This window comes from Ruditapes philippinarum, unplaced genomic scaffold (genome assembly GCF_026571515.1).
Source record: "Ruditapes philippinarum isolate M1 unplaced genomic scaffold, ASM2657151v2 ctg2190_1_1_1_1, whole genome shotgun sequence".
Taxonomy (NCBI): domain Eukaryota; kingdom Metazoa; phylum Mollusca; class Bivalvia; order Venerida; family Veneridae; genus Ruditapes; species Ruditapes philippinarum.
In genome coordinates this window covers 37,838-61,651 of record NW_026857520.1, presented here as the reverse complement: position 1 = coordinate 61,651, position 23,814 = coordinate 37,838, and the positions used below count along the sequence as shown (strand labels likewise).

Here is a 23,814-nt window from a genome sequence, read left to right as displayed (position 1 = left end):
AAAGAATTTTGAATAGACAATAATATGTGAAATGTATTGAGATTAAAATAAGAGAATAAAAAGACACTTTGTTGCAAGCAACCGTTGAGTACAGTGGTATGCCGACTAGGGTGGTGCATACTTACCACCAGGGTTGATTCTGATGGAAGTTTGTACTTCGGGTACATTTCCTTCTGGCATTACATTAGAAAGAACATAATTGCTATATATCGTTTATAATTCTAGCAGTTTTGTATAAACATTTACAATTAGCAAGCAACTTATAGTTCTATTCAAATTTCTTGACGCAAATATAACACTAAGCGATAAACTATTTTTATGGCAATTATGATATAAGTTTCAGTTTTATAAACTAAATCTTTATAAAAAAAAATATGTCTGCGCAAATGATGAACAGTAAGCAATTTATGTTATATTTTATACGTATTAATGAATGAAAGTGTTCTAATGGTTTTAAAACTTAACCATGCAAATCTTCATGCAAATATAAACATTCGCCTTTCTAACAGATACATAGTTTATGCCGTGCCATATATGCGCAAAAGTTATGGCTTATTTGAAAGCAGGATATCAGCATGTTTTTTTGTCTGTCTATATACAACTTTCACATGACATGTAAATACATGGTTGGGATGTACACACTAGTTGCAGGCCTTCTAACAATTTAGCAAAGCGTTTTTCTATTAGAGCAATGCCATAAAAATCCATTTACTTGTGTAGTCATTATGTGTGTGAAAATGGTACGATATCAGTTATTTTATTGTCAATTAAATGATGCCTACATGCACTTAATTGTCAACATGATATATTTCAATTATCTTGAGAGACAAAGCTTATGTCAAGACAAATATTAACGTTATGCGACTAACAAAAACACAAATACAAATATAAAAGGTCTATTACTTAATTACTGCGCATGCGCGGTAACGCATTTATAATATCTGGTAATACACATTTTTTTAAGCTGTATAGATATGCAATAGAGGAATTTTTATATGATAAGATCAAATAAGCACTATCTAAAAAAAGATTTTGGTTTTCTTTGGTACGAAGATACATGTTAAGTATTACCGGATAAAGGCTGCTTTTCATCTGACTCCACTTCCGGATGGCGAGACATGGCATCGCCGCCTCGAAATTTATGAAGTATTCTTTTCATACATCCTATGCTTTTTTCTTCAAGGATACGGTTAAAGTACATGATGGTAATGTATATAATGTACAAGACTAGAAATATTGTCGCTTCATACCTGGAAAAAATATATTCTTGAAGTTATATTATATTATAATTATAAGTTGTTGGCGCAAAGGAAACACTTTTTTCAGGAAAAAAGAAACTAAGTCTATTTTAAACACATAATCTACAGCAAGTATATATAATTACTATCATTTTTATTATTTTTACCCCAATACTATTATTATTATTATTATCACATTTATTATTAATATTATTATTATTATTATTATTATTATTATTATCAATTATTATTATTATTATGTTATTATTATATTTATGTCCGGTTTTTTGGGGGTACGGGGAGGAGTCAATTGCTGTTGTTGTTGTTGTTGTTGTAATAGTTAGTTCTTATTATCATTGTTGTTGTTGTTGTTGTTACAGTGAAATTTTAGCACTTACCAATAAACTTTCTCATCGTCAATAACTATAACTAGAGCAGCTATAGAAAGAAGGTAGAATAAACAGTCTCTCGTCATTGGATACCACGTCAGCTTGACTACCTGAAACAACAGAAACATTCATGTCAACATATTGTGTTAACATTCTAGTGGATTGGCCAACAATAGTGGCATTGTTCATAAGTATTTCAAATATTGATAAAAATAATAGAAATTTAATTAGAAATTAATTCTTATAAAATAGTTTTTAAGAAAATGGTGTTATAATTTTACATAACGCAGTAACAACAACAACAACAACAACAAGATTTATTTTTGTTTACTGATGATAATGATATAGATGATGTTGAAGATTTTATACAATACCATTATATCAGCCAAGTTATCATTGAAATTAAAATTAATAAATAAATAGTATAAAACAACAAAAACAAATGCATTCGTATGAACAAAAACATTAGTTTCAACAATGATTTTAACGATACGCATAACTTTGATGGCTTTGAATCAGCATATAAAACAAACATAGGTATTCAAAATGATGCAATATTTGAATTGGTAACTACACAATTTAAAAATTATGTTAACAAGAATGAGTTAATTTCCTAAAAGTGTTTCCACTTTTCTCACAATTTTTCAGCGGCAAATTATTCATTTTTAAAATATAAACATGTCAGTGTCAATTTGTTTCTATCAATAAATATTTTTACAGTCAAATTCAATTCATATAGAGGCAAGAATGCGTGTCAGTCATTTAGATAACCTGCACTTTTCGATGTTTTGCTTGAATAAACTTGCGATTTTTCCAGTTGCACAAAATACGCATGCCTTTGGTACATTAAGTAGTTCACATCATTAAAAGTTTAAGAGAAATAATAGTTGGAAAATCAATAAAATAAACTACAACTATTCAAATTAACGCGATATTCCTACAAAGAAAATGACAAAATAATGCACAGCATAAACATAAAAAGCCGCCGGCATGAACAGTAAAATTACGCACCATTCCGGCAAAAATGGAACAGGTTCCAATTATGAAGAGAATGTTGAAAACTGCAGACCCGACAATGGTGCCAACGCCTACATCATTTTTGGCAATAAATACACCTACAAACACAGAATAAAACATACTTCAAATCTCAATGAAAATATGAGCATGTACAACTTTCTAACTACTCAATTTGTATTACTTCCATTTCAAATGTTTGCAAATATGACCAGTTTATAACGTTCGTGTATTTCACATAATATTACACACTTAAAAAATTACAGGTGCAATAGTGTTTTGCAAGATTATTTATAAACAACACATATTTACACTTAAAGAATCACATAGTGAATAATAATGAAAACAAAAGGTGGTTATCCAGTCTTCCAAAATTTCAGTGATGATTGTGGAAGCAATTTATCAACAATTTGATAAACTATGTGAACTGTGTGATAAGCTAACAATTGAAGATGAATTTCATTTTATGATTTTCAATGATCTAAGTATAAAATATATTCCTGGAAGAGACCTAGTATGGTGAAGTTTGCTGAACTTATGAAAACAGAGAAGAAACGTTTACTTTATAATACCGCATTACATTTGTTAAAGTCAACAAAAACCAAGAGTTATTAAAACCATGAATAAAAAATACAACATTCTCGAAAACATTATAACATGTATATTTCGTATAAGGTTACTGTTGCCATGAATTGGTTGTATATTTTGTTTGTATATGTCTATATTTTGTACTATGCATTCGACTAAATAAACCTTTTTTCTGTTTTGCTAAAATTTACGTTCTTATTTGGGAAACTTAAGTATGATTGTTTACCTTTAACAGAAAAAGGGGAGAAAAGCACCAGAGCATTAATTACGTACCTATCACAGAAGTAAAGAACTCCGGTGCAGAACTCCCAGCTGCCATAAACGTGGCCCCAGCAACATCTTCTTGCAGCTGTAACCCTGATGAAAAAACACATATAATATTGATATATTTATCATATATATGAAATTCAGGGTTGACATAGTGAATACATAAGGCCGAACATACACATCATCTGTAGCATTTTATTAGTAACCTTCCTAATGAAAGAATCTGTATTTGCTTTCTTTGGAAATAGGAAAATCCAGGAACAGCTCAAAATGGTGCAAAAAGAAGATACCATCTGAAGAAACTTATCACATGGAGGAAACATTCAATTTAAAGCAAGCAGTCGTAACTCAAACCCAATTCGTAATAGGTATCACTATCTATTTGATGTGAATTTTATAAAAGAAAAAAATGTACTTTATCATTTCAAAGATGGGAAACACGACAAAAATTTAATGTAAAGCGTTTGTACAATATTTCTTTGTGTATTGCAAATCTAGTCTAGATTATGAATATCATACGTTTAATGCTTTGAAAATGATGTAATTGTCCATCAAATGTATATTTATTTCTCTCAATTATAAAATAATTAATTATCGCAATTTATCATTGATCAGTTTTGCCTACATACGTACGTTCGCAGATGACTTCAAGAGACGATACAAAATAATCATCACAAACGATGGCCAGAGCTCCAAACATGTACAACGAAATTGCTATATGAGCTGCAATCCCGCCATCCTTTGTTTGCTTTAATGTGAAGAAATTATCCGGAAACTCTTCAATAGCACGTTTCGTACAATTAGGTTCATCCTCTTCCGCATCATTATCTATAAATAGATTCAAATTTGTTTGTTTATTGACAAGGAAACTCAATATTTAATCTGATCAAACTAAAACGTGATGATGACATTATTAATTGCAATCATGAAACATGCTCGTGTTGTTCATTTCGTTTTAGCATGTTATACCGTAAGGTTGCTGGAGTTCGTTTTGTTTATACAAATTTATTTTAGTTAGACTGTGTTGGAAGCTTTAAGCTTATTGAAATACTATTGAATCCGTTTCTGGAACCCACCAGTATTAAGCAATTAATGAATGTAAAATTTCTGGGTCAAGGAAACAACGGCTTGCCACTGACAGGGTTTGAACCCGTTAACTACTCGGCAACGCCGTCACTATTGACCTGTAACAAGTAAGTATAATTTCTGATTAAAAATAAAGTTAATTGAGCCTTCGATAATGCTTTCCAATGGTCGTTTATCCATATTCCTTACAAAAAGCTTCTGTATCATCGAACAGTCAGGTTTAAAAGCTTTATAATGAACGACTCCCATGAGTCTAATTATTTAACAAAACTGCAATAAAACAAACATTAATGCCCGTAATATCATATCCATTGTCTTCATTTACATTAAGAACATTTTACAAATTAAATCCAAGCTACGTTATATTGATTGACTCTGTTTCCATGTCACTTTTTAAGACCTTGTACATATCATCTATTTAAAAAAAAGCACTCTGATAACCCTATTGAACTATCTTTGAGGAAGCACTGTCAACATTCTTTTTTTATTCTGAGAATAACGGATTTACTTTCAACATAAAAAACCTATTTTGTCATTCATTAGTAAGCTTAAATACGGATCTGCTTTTTTTTCTTAGCTCACAGTCATTCCTAAAATATAAGTTGACGTCAATTTTATATCAAGTTTCATCCTTACAGACTTAATTGTGGTCGCCTGAAAGGTTGATAAAACCTACTCAACTACTGAAAGACTTAAAACGACAAGAAGAGATGTAACAAGGGTGATTATCCATGTGGTCACTTTAGGTAAACAAAATCTCAATACAAACCGAATAGTCATACTAAATTCATACTTATTTTTTCCATCATGAATAGTCATACCATATTTATCATTTTTACATTTAACATCATAAAACAGCCCAAATGATTGTTGCCAGTTTCCTTTTTAAATTTTTTAATTATCTCTTGTTATGAATTATTGTGAACGTATGTAATATTGAATGAAAAGATTGCATTAATATTTAAATTTTATTATGTGATATTTATATACTAGTCATTTGTTTATTAATTAGTATTGCATTAGTTTTTATATTTCATAATTCAAGAACTCGTTTCACAGATGGTTGTGATTGTTAAAACAATATAAACGGAAGTCCAGCATGAAACCCAGAAGAAGAAAAAAATCGGTATACTAGTAAATGTCTCTAAAACACAAAAATTGTTTTCATTTTATGACACTACTTCATCAGATACGTTCTCAATGACGAAATATTCATAACATTTATAAAAAAAATTGAGTATTATGCAATTATCAGGACTAAAAGCATTATTGTCAACAGCCCGCAACGGTCAAATAATTGTAACAGAAACCGCAAAGGTATACTAGATGAGTAAATGGCGGAGAATAGTAACAGTAAGATTTTCTTTGTTTTCATCAGCACCATATGCATTAAAAGCAAAAAAGAAAACAATAAAAGCACCACATTTAAAAAAACAAAAAAGTAAATAAATGAAGATCAATAGAAAAAAATATATCCCCCGAAAAAAAAAACAATAAAAACACACACAAAAAAAAACAACAAAAAAAGACAAACAAAAACATTTTTATTTTTATGTTTACGACAAAGACTATTAGCATCTTCAGATCATAGTTCATTAGCTATTTTAACATTGAAAACACTGTTCAGTAGGTATCAACGATCTATATTTAACCACAGAGTGTCGGAAATATCCGTCTTAATACAAATTGTTTTAGGCACTCGTTAGGTAGTCTTAATACAGATATTTTTCTGTATTTGTTCGCAACCACTCTAAAAGGTGACAATGACGTCAATGAAATATCAAGTTACAGTAAGCTTAATCAGGATAGTAAGAGACTAAAAGTTGGAGGATAAACACATTTAAAGATACTTTAAAAAACGAGAGAGCATCGTTTCTGCATTATCAAGCTATGTCAACAAGTACTTTACACGCGGCAAAGAAGAAACAAATGTATAAAGAGAAAGCTCACTTTTACAAGCTAACTTTATCCGCTGTCTCGTTTCTAGAACATTTAAAACGCTCAAGTTGTTTAACAAGAAGTTTCAGTTTAACAAGCAAACTTTATCCGCTGTCTCATTTCTAGAACATTCTAAACGCTTTAAAAAGTTTAAATGAATTAAAAAGAAATCTGCTTTGTTTAATTCAATATTAATTTATAAATGTCATCTTTTAATGAATGAATATGGAATTTGAAAAATAGTTTATAATCAAAATCCATTTATCAGAAAATAACATTGTAAAATCATACAGATCATTTTCAGATGATGTAAAGGTAAAATTTGGGAAAATATACGAAGTCGATTGTATTTAAATGTTTATAACCAATTCATGCTGTTTTACATCTCAAGGGATACATTATTTTACAATGCATCTCTGTAATTAAGCACAACTGGATATTGAAAAATAAAATCTTAACAATCTTTACAAAATATAACATTCAATTTGCAATAATACGAAAGGTTAAAGCCACGGTTCCGCACATTTGACACTCAATTTCATTAGAATTGATAAACCTCATTCATTCATTTTAAGTATTTTGGTATGATTCTTTTTCAGATACAAAAAAAATATTCTGTCAATTGCAGACAGTCCAATATAGTTTTATATCCCTTAATACACAAATGTAGGCATTTTATTAGACAAGAACATATCCATGCAGAGAAATACAGACAGTCATGCATGATTGCTGACAGACAAATATAGTTCCGGTAAAGCGTCTCAAAGGTTACACACATATGCAGTTTACATTATAGTATTATCATATTAACCTTCATACTTGAAAAAATACGAAGGTTATGAAATCACCTTTATGAACTCACTGGCATTTCATACGATATATACATTATAATAACGCTTGAAAAAACAACAAACAAACAAAAAACCAAACAAAAACAAACAAAAAATTAAAAAAATAACAAAATACACTTGTAACGAGAAAAATGATAGTGATGAACATATTTTTATAATGTTAGATTCGATTTATTGTAGAATTCTCCTATACATTAAAAAATGTGAGTTATTGAGCGTACTTTCAAATCTAACACTTAGGTTTTCTCAAATAAAACATAACATTTGACATATATTTTTATTCTTATTTATTGGTATCGTAAATATAACACTTAAATATCTAGTTATGTAAATGTAAATGATAAGTATACATGTATTAAATGCAAAAGCTTAGGTTTTATTTGAAAAATGTTTTTGTAATTAAATCGCTTTATCAGTCTTTTCTGAAGTATATTTTAAAAGGACAAGTCAATTAATGCCACCACTATCTCATTATCAATGTTACCATTATCCAATACAACCAGACATTTCAATCAATTTTAATAGTTTGTCAACATATTGAATGAGCATGTCATCTTGAAACAAATCATTTATTAAGTTTTAAACATAAAACATTTTCATGATCCAAGAGACGATTATAAATTTAAAACTTGAATCCCATTACTCCTCTTCTAAAGATGTAAGTGTTATTCTTGCATATAATAATACTTTCTATGTAATGAATGTGAATATCAAGCGCTTTCGGCTCCTATTACTTTATATAAGAACATTTCCTAAAGTTTCATACAAATTAAAACGCGCTTCAATTAGAGCTGCTCTATCCAATTTAATGTTTTAACACATTTTTATGCCCCCGCCATATAATGGCTGGGGCATGTAGTGTTACCCTGTTCCGTCATTCTCTCATTTCGTCATCATGAGTTTCAGTTCATTATTTCAGTAACGGTTGCACACATTCAACTCAAATTTGACATATGGATATGTAATAAGAAAACACAGGTCAAGTTCGAATTTGGTCATGGTTCGATGATATTTTGCAGAGTTATGCCCCTTTCACTTTGAAAATAATATGAAATTTTCAGTTTCCGTTCATAATCTCCTCTAGGTTTTACACATTCAACTCAAATTTGACATATGAATACGTCAAAGAAATTTTCAGTTTCAGCACTCATACTTTTGTGGAAATGTATGTAGCCATTATTTTGGCTACAAATGTGCAATAGGCAATTTACAAAAGGTTAACACTGATTAGTTTCAATGGCTTGAACTTTGTATAAAAATGGTTTGAGTAAACATTGAATAGTTTTAAGGACATTGAACTTAAAATGAAAAAAAAATTGTGCAAACAAATTTGGAACTAAATATTATAACATCTGAAATTTTGGCTGCATGCGGGGGCATCCGTGGCGTGACGACACATTTCTAGTTTAAGCTTTGAATTGCGAAGTAATAAATCTAATAAGACACAGTTTTGTATTGACAATATTGTCGATATTTCCTGCAACAATAAAAATATACCCTGATGATTCCTTTATTAATTGCAATCATGAAACATGCCTTTCTTTTTCACTTCGTTATAGCATGTTTGTTATACGGTAAGGTTTGTGCTGCTGTTCTTGGTACATTCACCTGTAACAGGTAAGTATAATTTCTGATAAAAAATAACAATTCATTGAGTCTTTGGTAATGTTTTCCAATGGTCGTTCATCCATATTATTTACAAAAAGCTTCTGCATCATCTCACAGTCAGGTTTAAAAGCTTTATAATGAACGACTCCCATGAGTCTAATTATTTAACAAAACTGCAATAAAAACCAACTTATTCTGATATTAATGCCCGTAATATCTTATCCATTGTCTTCATTTACATTTAGAGCATTTTACAAATTAAATCCAAGCAACGTTATATTGATTGACTCAGATTCCATGTCATTTTTACGACCACTGATAAGCACATTGAACTATCTTTGATGAAGCACTGTCAAAATTCTATTTTTATCATGAAAGTGACGGATTAACTTTCAACATAAAAAACCTTTTTTTGGCATTCATTAGTAAGCTTTTATATGGATATGCTTTTTTTCTTGGCTCGCAGGCACTCTAAAATGTTAGTTGACGTCAATTTTATATCAAGTTTCAAGTCAATTTATTAGGCCTTACAGACTTAATTGTGGTCGCCTGAAGGGTAATAAAATACGCAACTACTGAAAGTCTTAGAAAAGACAATAGGAGATGTAACAAGGGTGATACATTATCAATGGTGTCACTTTAGGTCAACAATTATCTTAATACAAAACGAATTGTCAAGCTTAAGTCATATTTATTTATTCCACCATGAATAGTCATTTCATATTTATCATTTACATTCAACATCTTAAAACAGCTTAAATGTTTGTAATCGATTTCCTTATTTTTTTAATTTTTGTCGTTTGTTATGAATCATTGTCAACGTACGAACTATTGAATAATAAGATTTCATTTATATTTGAATTTTATTTTCTAGTAATGCCTTTATTGATCAGTATTGTATTAGTATTTATATTTCATAATTCAAGAACTTTTCACAGGCATTTGTGAATATTTAACAATCAGAACGGAAGTCAAGCATAAAACCCAAAAGAAAAAATAAATTCGGTTTACTAGTAAATGTTTCTAAAACACAAATACTGTTTTCATTTCATGAAACTACTTCATCAGATATGTTTGTCAATGCGATATATTTATAATATCTATTAGAAATTTGAGCATTATTCAATTGCCAGAACTAAAAGCTTTATTGTCAACAACCTGCAAGAGTTATCTAATTGTAATAGAAACCGTAACAGTATACGAAATGAGTAAATGGCAACGAATTGTTACAGCAACAGTAATGATTCCTTTGTTTTCATTACCATTTATAAAAATTTTTATACTGAATATCACTGTACTTATGCGGTCTCCCTATAGGTCTTATCACAGATGCATTAAACAACACCAAGCAACAACATCATAACAAATAAAGCAATCAAAAAAGACAAAAAATAAACAAAAAACAACAGAACCTTCCTCAGCCAACCCACCCATCCACCCCAAAAAAATTATAAACACAACTAAAAAACAACAAAAAAACACAATTAGCCCCTTCCCCCGACCCCAACAAAAAAAAAGAGCAAAACAAAACAAAATCAAAAACAAAAAATTATTTTTATGTTAACGTAAAAGACTGTCAGCCATTTGCAGATCATTGTTCATTAGCTTTTAAATATTGTAAACACAGTAAGCATCAACGATCTATATGTAACCACAGAGTGTCGGAAATATCCGTCTTATTACAAATTGTGTTTGACACTCGTTAGCGAGTCTTAATACAGATATTTTTTTCTATTTTAGTTCGCAACCACTCTCAAAGGTGACTATGACGTCAGTGGAATATCAAGTTACAGTTAGCTCAATCAGGATAGTAAGAGACTAAAAGCTGGATGAAAAACACGTTTAAAGATACTTTAAAAACAAGAGAACATCGTTTCAGCATTATCAAGCCATGTCAACAAGTACTTTACAGGCGGTAAAGAAGAAACATCTTAATATATATAAAGAGGAAGTCCAGTTTTACAAGCTTACCTAATCCGCTGTCTCGTTTCTAGAACATTTAAAACGCTCATATCGAAAAGAAATTGTATAAAAAGAAAGTTCTGTTTTACCAGTCTTAGCAAACTTTATCCGCTATCTCATTTCTAGAACATTTTAAACGCTTATATTAAAAAGAAATCTGATTTGTTCTTATATATTCATAAATGTCAATTTTTCGAAAAAAAAATCAATATCGAATTTAAAACCTAGTAATTTATCAGATTTCATTTAATAAGAAAATAACATTGTAGAATCATTCAGACAATTTTTAGATGATGTTAAGGTAAAATTTGGGATAATACACGAAGTCAATTGTATCTAAATGCTAAAACAACCAATTTATGCTGTTATTGTATCTCAAGAGATCAATTATTTATAATAATAATAACTTACTAGACATATACAGATTGTAACACTTTATTTACAATGTGCCTTATAAATATCAATAAACAACAGTTTTCAGTGTATCTCTGTTATTTTGCACAACTGGATATTGAAAAAAGAAAGAAAGTATCTTGACTTAATATCACACTCAATTTGTAATAATAAGAAAGGTTAAGCCAGAATTCCGCACATTTGACACTCGCTTTCATGAGAATTGATAAACATCATTCATTCATTTTAAGTACTTTGGTATGATTCTTTTCAAGATACGAACAATTATTCTGTCAATTGCAGACAGTCCAATATAGTTTTATATCCCTTAATACACAAATGTAGGCATTTTATTAGTCTGAGACAAGAACGTATTCATGCAGAGACATACAGACAGTCAAGCATGAATAATGACAGACAAATAGTTTCGGTAACCGTCTCAAAGGTACACCATATTCTGTTTACATTTTATTATAATTATACTCGTATTAACCTTAATACTTGAGAAATACGAAAGTTATGAAATCACCGTTTTGTAATTACTGGCGTTGCAAACAATACTTACAGTATTACAGCATTTGAAATAACTTAAAATTAGCGTTTTTGATCAACTTAAAACACAATAATGAAAATATTTTGTTGGATTTGATATATTGTACAATTCTCCTATACGTTAAAAAGTGTGAGTTATTGGACGAACGTTCATATCTAACATTTAACAGTTGTTTCTTTTCTTAGCTTTTCTCAAACAAAACATAACATCTGACATATTTATTCTTATTCTTATTTATTGGTGATGTAAATTTAATACTTTAATATCTAGTTATGTAAATGTAAATGATAAGTATACATGTATTAATTGCAAAAGATTGGGTTTTATTTGTTCAATGTTTTTGTAATTAAATTGCTTTATCAGTCTTTGCTGAAGTATTTATAAAAGGACAAGTCAATTAATGCCATCACTATCTCATTATCAATGTAACCATTATTCAATACAACCAGACGTTTCAATCAATTTTACTAGCTTGTCAACACATTGATTGAGCATGTCATCTTAAAACAAATCATTGATTCACCATAATTTTTTTCATGATCCGAGAGGACGATTGTAAATTTAAAACTTGAATCCAATTACTCCTCTTATAATGGTGTAAGTGATATTCTTGTATACCCTAATTATATGTAATAAATGTGAATATTAAGCGCATTCGGCTTGTGTCACTTTATATAAGAACAATTCTTAATGTTTCGTACAAAGTAAAACGTGCATGAATTAGAGCTGCTTTATCCATTTTACTGTTTCAATTCGTAGCTAAGAATTAAGAAGGAAAAATCTGATTAGACACAGTTTTGTGTTTGCATTATTGTCGATACTTCCTGGAACAATCCAGATTTGTGGAACAAAAAAGGAATCAATTAAACATTCGAGGACAAAAGACGACAGCAATAGACACACTTGATATTCTGATAAAACTTTTACAAATTTACAGATTTACAAATTTAACTTTGCAAAACGAATGATTGTGCGAGCTTTATTTGTAGGCCATGAAAGCTTTAACGTGTTTATGTTTGGAAAGAGAATTGTCCCATATCTCATTTATACTGTATATGCTAATCGAGGTATAAAGGCGTTGATTCTTCTTCATTTTTATCCTGCTTAAGTAGTGATTATTGCTGCATGTTGTTTGTACAAATTAAGATTACCTATTGTATGCTACGCTCGGTATACTTGAGTATAAATGGCTTGCAAAAGGGCTCGAGGGATGTTGCACTTGTACAGCTTTTCTCATGAACAGACTCAATCTGACCGAGTCTACAATTTTATATAAAATTGTCATTTTCAATGTTTCCGAGGACTTTTTCAATTTAAAATTTCACCATTACTATCTTCAAATGTTGAATTCTTCTTAAGTCGGCGCTTGGGGCGTTATACATGGCTTTTATTTAAAACTTTTTTACTTTTCAAAGTATCTTCAATATTTTCTGACTCTCTTTTTTTCTACAGAATTAGCATAATGTGTGTCTGTATTGAGAAATAAGCAGTATAATTCTTTCTTCTTCAATTTTCTTAATAAAGAAAAAGTAGTGACAAAGGTCATTTAAAGTAGTGGAAATTTAGAGAGGGTCAGCCAAAAGAAAGAAAAAAATCAATTACCAACACGACATAAGGCCACTTGCGTTCATGAAATACATTCAAGGTGGCGTATGTATACAATCAATACGGGCAGCTTTAATTAAGAAACAGCTCCATAATTGAAAAGTATCCAATCAAATGGTCAATGAGACCAATTTATTTCCTTATTACAGCTTTCGTGGTAATCAAATGTAACACCCAAATAGCAAAAGCAGCACTGAGATTAAAGCATGAAATTGTTGAATATATCACATTTTGAGATAATGCAGTCTGTATATAACCCAAGTTTACAAAAGTTACAAAGAAAACTGGTTAATTGGAACCATCAAACCGCTATATCATGGGTAACAGAATTTCTTGAACTATTTAGAAAAATGAGCTTCAGACTCGTTCGTTTAGTGATACAGAGCAATATGTTATAAAATATTTTATAAACTTTATCAACAGTAAAATTTCATTGGTTCTATAAATCTTATGGTCGATTCGATTCTCGAGAGATATGTAACATACATTGTCTCTGATATAAAACACACAATCATTAATATTGTACGTATACAGAATTAGATGTTCCATAACAAAATATTATTCTGCTACTTAATGTAAGATTTTATACGTTTAACAATTATTTCGTGTATTTAAAGGCAATTTACTATCATCATTAATTTCTAACATGCTTTTTGAAGTACCTTTTTGGAATTCAAACAATTATATTTGTAGTATTATACATTTTTAATGTAAATAAATTTCAATAAATAAATTTTTATAAATAAATCAATAAAAATAAATAAATAAACAAATAAATGACACTGTCTTTAATGGGTCTTCTGTATTTATAAAGGGCACAACGTCTAAATGCATAAATAAAAAATATAAAATGAATAAAAGATACTTAATTTTCATGACAAAATTTCCTAGAAATGGAAATAAAATTAAGTATAGTACAATTATCATATCTATATCAAGCTTATTAGTTTCAAATATCGTCTAGCCTGAAAACTTTATTAGCCAATATATATCAATACTTTTGATCGATGGACCTTAAATGTCTCTTTTTATAGTGCTTTTGCTTAGATAGAAGAGAACTTTCTCAAATTATACTAATTTTGAAGTTTAGAATAGACGCTTGTAATATTGTGTTCTCTCTTTAAGTTCATTTTGAAACATTCGAAGCCTATTTTTTCAAAAAGGAAACAAAAACGATGCGACATTATTGTAAGGTTTATGAAAGCAGTTAAAAGCCGCAGACAAATCGTTTAAAATGTCTTTTTTATAACAGGCTTACAGGCACATTGACGCTAAAATGAGTACATCTTTCTCTTCTTTAAAAGGGAAAGTATGTGTTTCATACTATGTTGTCTGATTTTAGAATTTGTCCTGTGATATGCAGGCTTCATAACCTCTGATCTCTTTTCAAAATTTTACTTAATTTAGTTCCACCAATTGTTTTCTCTTTTAGGGCACACACATCTTTTACTTGGTGACCATACGCTGCACTTTTCATGAAATGGCTCTAACGTGTCCAGTTGAAGGCACCATGATAAGCGTTGTATGAACACATCTGAGGATGTTTCAAAAGTTCACCATTTCCATATTTTAGCCGGTGCTATGGGGCATGGACGGAAGATTCACTTCCTGTGCCGTCCATGAACAGGTTAATTCAAACCGAGCCTGCAAAAGATTCAGTTTTGCCGTTTTGGGCGTTCTATAGGGATTCCGTTTTTCTCTAATAACATTATAATGCACACGGTAAACTATCCATCAACGTCAATATGAAACATGAAACTCAATACCTATTATCTAATATGCATCATCTAATATTACAACAATGAATATCTAAGACGTTGAAAACTAAATAAAATAAATCAAATCTTCTTTTCTTATACATGTATATGATTCAAGCATAGCAAAGCATTCGGTTATAATTATGCGAACGAAGTTCTAAGTACTAAAAACGCTAGAAATTGATTCAGGAGGCTTGTAGAAATATTAAGTCCTGTATTTGATAAAATAATAATTCAATATTTCAAGAATATCGAAAGCCCCTAAAGTACATAAATGAAACAGACGTCCCAAGGTTATGTCTCAAAAATTCGTAACAACAATCTAAATTAACGTGCTTTGAAGTTCAGCTCTCAAATCACTCTCGTAAAGTATCTCCTATACGTGACATCAAATCTTTGCATTGGAATATCATTAAATCAGCCTCAGAATTTGAAATAAGCAACCGTCAAATGATATAAACACATTGCGTGTCTAGTGGAAAATTGCGATACATCAGTTTATGGCCGATTAAAGTACACAAAGTAATTGCGTCGCACTAAATCTGACCACGTGTAAGGAAGGCACGAACGATTTATAGTATTATCTATTCATTAAGAGCCGCCGCCGGTGCTTTCCTTAATCAAAACATGCAATCTTGTAATACACATTTATCTGTTTCTAATTTCCCTGTGGTACAAACTGAACAAAAGTTATGCACTAAGGGATTTCCATAAATATTGCAATAGACAATGGTCGTCCACTATATTTCTAGGTCAAATTAAAATGATTAAATGCTGATAATTTCTTTAGTATATAAAATAAAAAAATAAAACGTTTTCTTTCATTTTCAGAAAATAATCATGTTTCTTTTTTTTTTCTTTCATTTTTATGAATTAACTAAAGTTGTATATTTAACATAGAAGACTCAAGTTTGCAAATGAGGCTCAAGATATTTTTTTAAACTTTATAATACTTATGAAAATGGTGGCATGTATACGTACATTTGTTACGTGCTAGATCTCGTGTCAGTATACTATCTAAGGCAAACAGTGGAGCCCAAAGAGGACTCAATTTCTAAGAGTTTCTAAAATTGTAGAAAAATAGACAAAAATAATTAATAATGATAATAATATTTCGATTTATTTTATGACTTGAATCTGTCTAAATTATCGATCCAAAAAGATAAAACTACTTTCGCACATTAAGTAAACTTCTGCCAAGTGTTATCATTTGTCTTGTGTTTTCGTAAAACACTTCTTTATTACTAATATAAGGTGATTTAGCCTTTGATATAAAGTAGTGCCTAATGCCTGAGTGATGTATCCTACTAAAATCTGAAATAACATTCATTAATATGACAGTTTTGGAGGCAGACATAATATTTTTGATGTCAGCTTGATGTAAAGGTCGCCTTTTTTTATTTTTTTCAACATTGCACATTGTTCGGTCAGACACATCCGACAAGTTTATTTCACAGTTATAAATAACTTTAAGTTAATGTATCTAAAGTATCACAAAGCTAAACCAGTCATCATAAAGAATCTGTAGAATGAAATTCAGATTACTTCGATTATGACCTAAATGTAAACAAACTGTTTGTGTTAAGTGTCATGAAATGTTTTTACACCAGTGTAAATCAAATCGTAAACTGTAAATTACTCGCTATACCGAACTAAATATTTGAAATAAGATAAAGCAGATTTTTCAGCATTAAACATTTATCATTTGATATTAAGTCATATGCTGATACTTCAAAACGAAAATATAATATTGAATTTTATAAACTTCTCTTCTATGTGGCTCTTATACAACAAGCAAATCAAAATTGATTTGGTAACCTAAAGTCATTCCATACCTTCCTCAATCGTGAGGTTTATACTTAATCTGTCCGTATACAATCGGTTTAACTACCCGGTTAGCTTATTACATTTTTAATTCTCTTTTTCTTGTTCTGAATCCTCTTTTTCATGTTCGGAATCCTCTTTAAGTAGTCCGATTTTCATATTAGAGACATACAAGTCACTCCTACGTAAGCCAGGAATAATGTCACAAATATGTGTCCACGACCTTCCTGTAAATTAAAGTTAATTCCAAATCATATTTTAAAACTACTGCATTATTTTTACCGACTTTCCTAATATGTCTTTGTTGAAAAACTTAAGAAATCATACAAAAGATAACGGTAACAATGGGATCCTTATAATTTTATCTGATTTATTTCAGGAAACACACAAAAAAGTAAACTGAGGAAAAGGTCATTAATAATATAAGACCATTGTTTAAAACATTGTAACTTTGTAACAAGCAGCACACTTAAGTGATGGAACATAAAAAGTTGATTTTATTTTTGACTTTACAAAATATGCCAACAAACCAACAACAATACGGTAAAGTCTATGTGTTATCAAATAATGTTCCTAATATGTAAGTAAATGAGGAAAACAAAGATAACGTCATGGATTTATAATTTTATCGACCACAAAAAAGAAACTGAGGAAAGGTCATTAATAATTTTGACCAGTGTTTAAAACACTGTACCCCTGCAACAAGCAGCACACTTAAAGGGATGGAACATAAAAGTTGATTTTCCTTTTTTAATATAATACTAAATATGCAAAAAAAACAACAATATTATTGGCAAATACAGTAAAGTCTGTGTGTTATCAAATAATGTAACATTTATATTATTTATTAATTAGCAAAGTGATTCATATGAAGTCTACAGCTTATACCGTTATCTTAACAATCTCAACACTAGTGAAATATTGCAGTCCCAAGATTTAAAAAGGTCTTTACTGATTCTCAGGCTCTTTGCTAGTTATGTATGTTGTCAAAATTTCTCCTTTTTTTGATAATCTGATAGTGTCATTTCTTTTGTTCCGTTTTGTAAATAATTATCAACTGCTATGAATTACACAAAATAATAAAGGGACATAAAACATACAAACATGAAAAACACGTTCTTTTGGAAACAAACAATATCCTTGACTTTTGGACTTTTTCATGTCACTTTGTCGAAAAAACATTTTTATACCCTTTTGCATATATTTATTTGTTGGCATGTAGGAGTGCCTTTGAGCATTTTGCATGTTCTAAATCAATTGTTACACATTATTTAACACATTTCTACCCTTTCTGAATAATGAAAATAATCCTTACTGTTCCTTCAAATGTTCAAGCGGTGACTACTCAAACTAAGATTCAAGTTATTTTAGGAAGATATTAAAGGTAATTCTGCTTACACGCAATCAATCTCAAGCGCAGTAGTAATTTTAAACCAATTTAACCTTATGCTAATGAGTACGAAAACTCTTTAAGGAATAGCTAATTCAACGTTCAAAGCTTTTTTTATTTTCAATTACGATTTCAAAGAAACACATTCTTACATGTAACCAAGTTGATGTAAGGAATTTATCTTCTTGTCCGTGATCTTGGATACAAGTGCAGATATAAAATGTCTGCATAAAGTTATTATTATTCATGCAGCCAATTACCATGGTAATAGCTTAGATAAAAAGTAATACAATAGAGCAAAATTAGACATGTGCAGACAAAATCCAAAATATCAATAGCAGTGGAAACAACAGGTACATTACGATTGAGCTTATGTATGTTTCAACATTTTGAAAACTTATCTTACACCGTCTATGTAGTGCTAAGTATTTGGTAATATTTGGTCGACATCAACAATTCGGAGATAGAACTGCAAAATTCAGCAACAAACACCGTATTGATTCATAATGGGCAACCTTCAACAGTTAGTAGCACTTGGCTGTGCTATTGTTGATTTGATACATTCTAATATACAGACAAAAATAACAAAATCAATGACATGTCTTACTTATGCATGTGATTAAGTTTGTCGTCATTTTTAAAAAGGAATTCAGTTTTTCTCTAACTCAATATTTTTGTTTTTGTTGTCAAATCTAACACGTTAAATATAACGTTATTTTTGTTGTCAACTTCAACATTTTTTTATCGTAGTCAACTGCAATACGTTTATCATTCAAAATGTTTGTCGTCAACTTTAACATGTTTATCATCGTCAACTTCAATATGTTTATCATTTGTGTGTGTTTTTGTCAACCACAAGATTGTGTATGATCGTTTACTGCAATGCATCAATAATAAGTGTGTGTGTGTGTTGTCAACCTCAACATGTTTCTCATTCGTGTATTTGTTGTCAACCTTAACAGGTTTATCATTAATGTGTGTTTGTCGTCAATTTCAATTATGTGTTTGTCGTCAATTTCAACACTTTTATCACTAGTATGAATTTATAAAACAGTCACCAATGAAACAAGACGCATTGTTAAGCACATTGAATAAAAATGACTAAAAACACCGAAGGCAAATTATATTCTGAGGCTTCTCATGAAGTTGATGCTGATCAAACAATACGCACCGTATAATTAGAATCAGTCATATGGAATGAATGTAGCCTATCAATTGACTACCGAATCAGCTATTGCTTTATTGCTTTTTATCAATAGTTTATAGTATAGGGAGCGTAATGAACAATTGCAAGACGAACAATGTGATTAGACATAAAATTTACTGATTAAGTCAATCCGAGACTACGTTAAAACCAAATTTGTAAGAAGAAGACTATTGAGAAAATATGTAAATTTGAAGTCAAAAATGAGCAACGCAATTTATTGTGAAACAGAACTTCAGAAACGCATATATGAAATCGGAGACTTTACAAATTAAATCATTTTGTCATAAAGGTATCAACATAAAATGTCTGATCTGAAAATACTTATTGACATTAATGCAGCATGACAATATTTCAAAGAACGATATGAATTTGTTTACTTTAACGCCTCCACTTATACTTACATTGACAGTTTCGAAAATGTCTATACAAATTTTAATGTTAAGAAATAGTTGCCTTAATTTTCAGAACACTTAAAACATGACATTAACTTGTGTTTTAACGAGGTAATTAAATAGTGGTTTAATTTTGAAAGCTTCTCATAATAGTACTTTTACGTATATGTAAGCGAAAAGGATTATCACAACACACTAACAATGTGCTTAAATTACAATTTAAACTTTTCTTTCAAAATATCTCCTCAAATGTGACATAAAAAGTACCTCTTATGTACTTGAATATTCTTACACAATAAGATATTAACAAGTGTCTACTATAGTATACTATATATCGTTTCCCATTTGTTTATTGTCATTTAAATTGCATAGCACCTAATCTGGTTACAAATAAGGAAAGCACGAATAATCAAGACTATTTTACATTGGTTTGAATGTTTGATGTTTGAATGCTTTCTTTAGGGATTCTGTATTTAGCTATTGAAGGCAAACGACACCAATCCTTAATCGCAGCATGTCATTTTAAATTAAAAATCAATTTGTCTAAAATTTCAAAATGTCATTGTTATTTAAAATGATCGAAATTAATTAAAATACTGTTAAAAAGTGTTATTTTTGTTCATTTCTTTTTCTTTATACAAAAACTGACATATATGGAATACAAATCCTTTCAAAGTATCATTATACAAACTCATATCTTTCTATATACTATACTATATACAGTACTGTATTGTATATTAATATTATACATGTATAAAGTGATATACATGTATATGTTATCTATATAGCGAGTTGATATCAAAGATGGACAGTTAAAACTCAACTCAAGTTGAAAACTATTTGGATTTCCATATATGTTATAAAGTGTGTGTGTGATAACGTTTACGAGGCATAAGATTTATTTTTAAAGCAAACAATATGAAGAAAAAAAAACGAATTTATTTCCCGTCACTGATGTGCAAAGCATATTGACAATCTAATCTAGAATACATGATTCTTAGAAAATTTAATGCAACAGACATATAGATTATTTTATGGTCAATTAAAGAGCACAAAATGCACTTTACAATTGAAAACTTCTTATTAGAGGATCTAAAGGTACATCGTACACAGTGTTTGTTCATACAAAATGACTTAAATAGACCATAGTCATAGAGTGTGTAACAATGATAAGAATAGCCACAATTAGGACCACCCTGAAATTATGACTACATTGGTCCAGTCGCGATGGTGGTCTTAACTGAGGGTTTTTACTGTATATCTATCTATTTAACATCAAAGTTTACGTCAGCAAAAAGAAACGTAGATAAACATAAAAGTTAAGTCGAGCCATCGAAAGATTCGATAGACAATAGCGGTGTGAGCTTTACCTGTTTAGTGTTACCTTTCTATAAGATTATTAAAAATTAGATGTACTCTATTGTTTATTAACACGATATCTCGAGTACTGTTTGGTGAAACATGTACATCAAACACATGTGATAGGTTATTTAACAACATTGACGTAAAATAACCCTGATATGACATTTACAACTAGCTTTATCAGCAGAATAAATGAGTTTTGATAATCTCGGTTATGAACTAAATGTAAACATAGTCTATTTATTCAGTTGGAAGAGATATTTTTAGGATAGACTACTGCTATTGTAAGGACAATGTACATGTTAATTGATTTATATTTCGACATTCAACTTCACACTTAAATACTTTAAAAGTTTGTGTAAGCAACTATCATTCAAGTGATGAAATATAGGACATGAAGTCGCTATCTTGTTTATTTTAATTTGTTGAAAAAGTAAGTTCATATCCGTGTTTATATTATACGGGGACCACAATTCTACTGAAAGTATTTGTCAATACATGCCATATTAGTTCTTATTGTTGTGGTAATAAGCATAACAGTCCCATGCTCAGGTGAAGAATATGTTTGATATCTTAGACAGATTTGAAAGAAGCCAGGGCTGAAACCATCGACTTTCCTACACATGAATTTCAAAACTTATTATAAGGTCTTTTCTAATGCCACTGAAATAATATAGAAATATCATGACAGAATGCAAATATATTTAGAGCGCGGGAGCAATTACTTTTGTTGTATGCAAAATAATTGTTGAAAATTCATTCAGTTATTTGCTTTTCCTTGAATATTAAATTTTGATAAAATGTTAGAAATATAAACCTTACCTTCCTTAAATGTAAGGTTTTGATTCAATGTATCCCTTTTCAGCCGATGTAAAGACCCAGTTAGCTTATTACTTTTAAAATCCTCTTTTCCATGTTCAGAAATCCTCCGCAAGTAGTCCGATTTTAAGATTAAGGACGCACAGGTCACTCCTACGTAAACCAGAAATAATGCCACGAATATGTATCTACGAATTTCAAATTTCTTCCTACATTTTGAAGTAAATTTATTCCCAGCCATACCTTTTAACGAAATAAATTCTTTCTACCCACTATCGTATCATGTCGGCAAATGTACCGAATCGAATGCTGAAGTTGACTAAATCTCGTTAAGATAACTATAATTAAGATAACGTTAGTTGACAAAAGTGAACAATTGGACGCTGACATTGATTTTTGTCTGGCCTTTATCACCAACATTACACATTTTCCCAATACTTGAAGTAAAAAATGACATTGATAAAAAATATTTTTTATCATAAATGCTTTAAATTCTATAACCGAATTCCATTATTCCGATGAGGTAAAAGCATGCATGCTGGTGATATTTTGTTCTTTTATTCTAATGACTTTGATATCAACATTTATGTTTAAACATAGCACATTTTATCGTTTTATTTGGTCTCTTTTTTTTAAATTTTATGCCTAACCGACCATTTACAATTAACTGCAATCATGCCAACCCTCTCCCTACTTACTCAAATACTCAAAAAACGGTATTGAAGAAATAGTCCATATCTACCAGTTAAAGTATTTATTACAATTTAAATTTATTTCCCGAGTTTGATTGATATTTAAGCTATTGCTAGTATAAAGGGCAAAGATAAATTGATATTTCAGCTCTTGCTAGACTGCAGGGTCGTGGTCTAGATGATCTGTGAGTTTTATCTTTAAAATCATCTTCCTTTGTTTTTAAAAAAATGTTCATGTATACGTTTATGTGTTAAATCACACTATATGCATTTATAACCGTTGTAAGAACACATCTGCGGATGTTTCTTAATTTATAATTTCACCATTTTCGAGTTAAAATGTTGAATTATGCTTAAACTGATGCTAGGGGCGTGGACGGTAACTTGCACTTTCCAGTACCGTCCATGGATACGCTCAATCAAACCGAGCCTGCAACATTTTCAATTTTGTAATGTTGGGCTTTCTTTAAGGATTCTTTTTGTTCTCTATATTTATGACAAATAACGTTGAGCAACTTAAATCTCATCATTTAGACAATATAGGAATAATATCAGCATTATTCCAATCCCGATAAGCTCAGCTATACATACATGTATTACCGATTGTTTGCAATGTTATCCTTGTCAAGCAGCTCGGGCAATATAAGCTTACAATAGATAAATACAGAATCCCTAAAGAAAGCCCAACACGGCAAAATTGAAAATGTTGCAGGCTCGGTTTGATTGAGCCTGTTCATGGACGGTACTGGAAAGTGCAAGTTACCGTCCACGCCCCCTAGCACCGGCTTAAGCAGAATTCAACATTTAAACATGAAATAGTAAATTTTTGAATTTAGAAACATCCGCAGATGTGTTCATATGGCGGTTATCATGGAACCT

The 23,814-nt window shown here is 30.1% G+C and overlaps 1 protein-coding gene across 3 annotated transcripts in view; it reads right to left on the bottom strand.

The window, feature by feature from the left end:
- LOC132750047 (sodium/potassium/calcium exchanger 3-like) overlaps positions 1–22,570 on the bottom strand; it is a 30,581-nt gene extending 8,011 nt beyond the window's left edge. Inside the window, exons 1-7 of one of the 3 annotated variants that reach the window (XM_060739987.1) lie at positions 22,247–22,570; positions 4,130–4,324; positions 3,503–3,586; positions 2,639–2,742; positions 1,637–1,737; positions 1,072–1,250; positions 126–170 (exon numbers count right to left, since the gene is read on the bottom strand). In XM_060739987.1, the coding sequence (XP_060595970.1) occupies positions 126–170; positions 1,072–1,250; positions 1,637–1,737; positions 2,639–2,742; positions 3,503–3,586; positions 4,130–4,324; positions 22,247–22,484 (946 nt within the window). In that variant the 5' untranslated portion in view covers positions 22,485–22,570. Of the gene's footprint in view, positions 1–125; positions 174–1,071; positions 1,251–1,636; positions 1,738–2,638; positions 2,743–3,502; positions 3,587–4,129; positions 4,325–22,246 lie in introns of all 3 variants that reach the window. The other 2 variants (XM_060739986.1, XM_060739988.1) reach the window with 2 other exon arrangements.
- Positions 22,571–23,814: the final 1,244 nt, after the last annotated feature.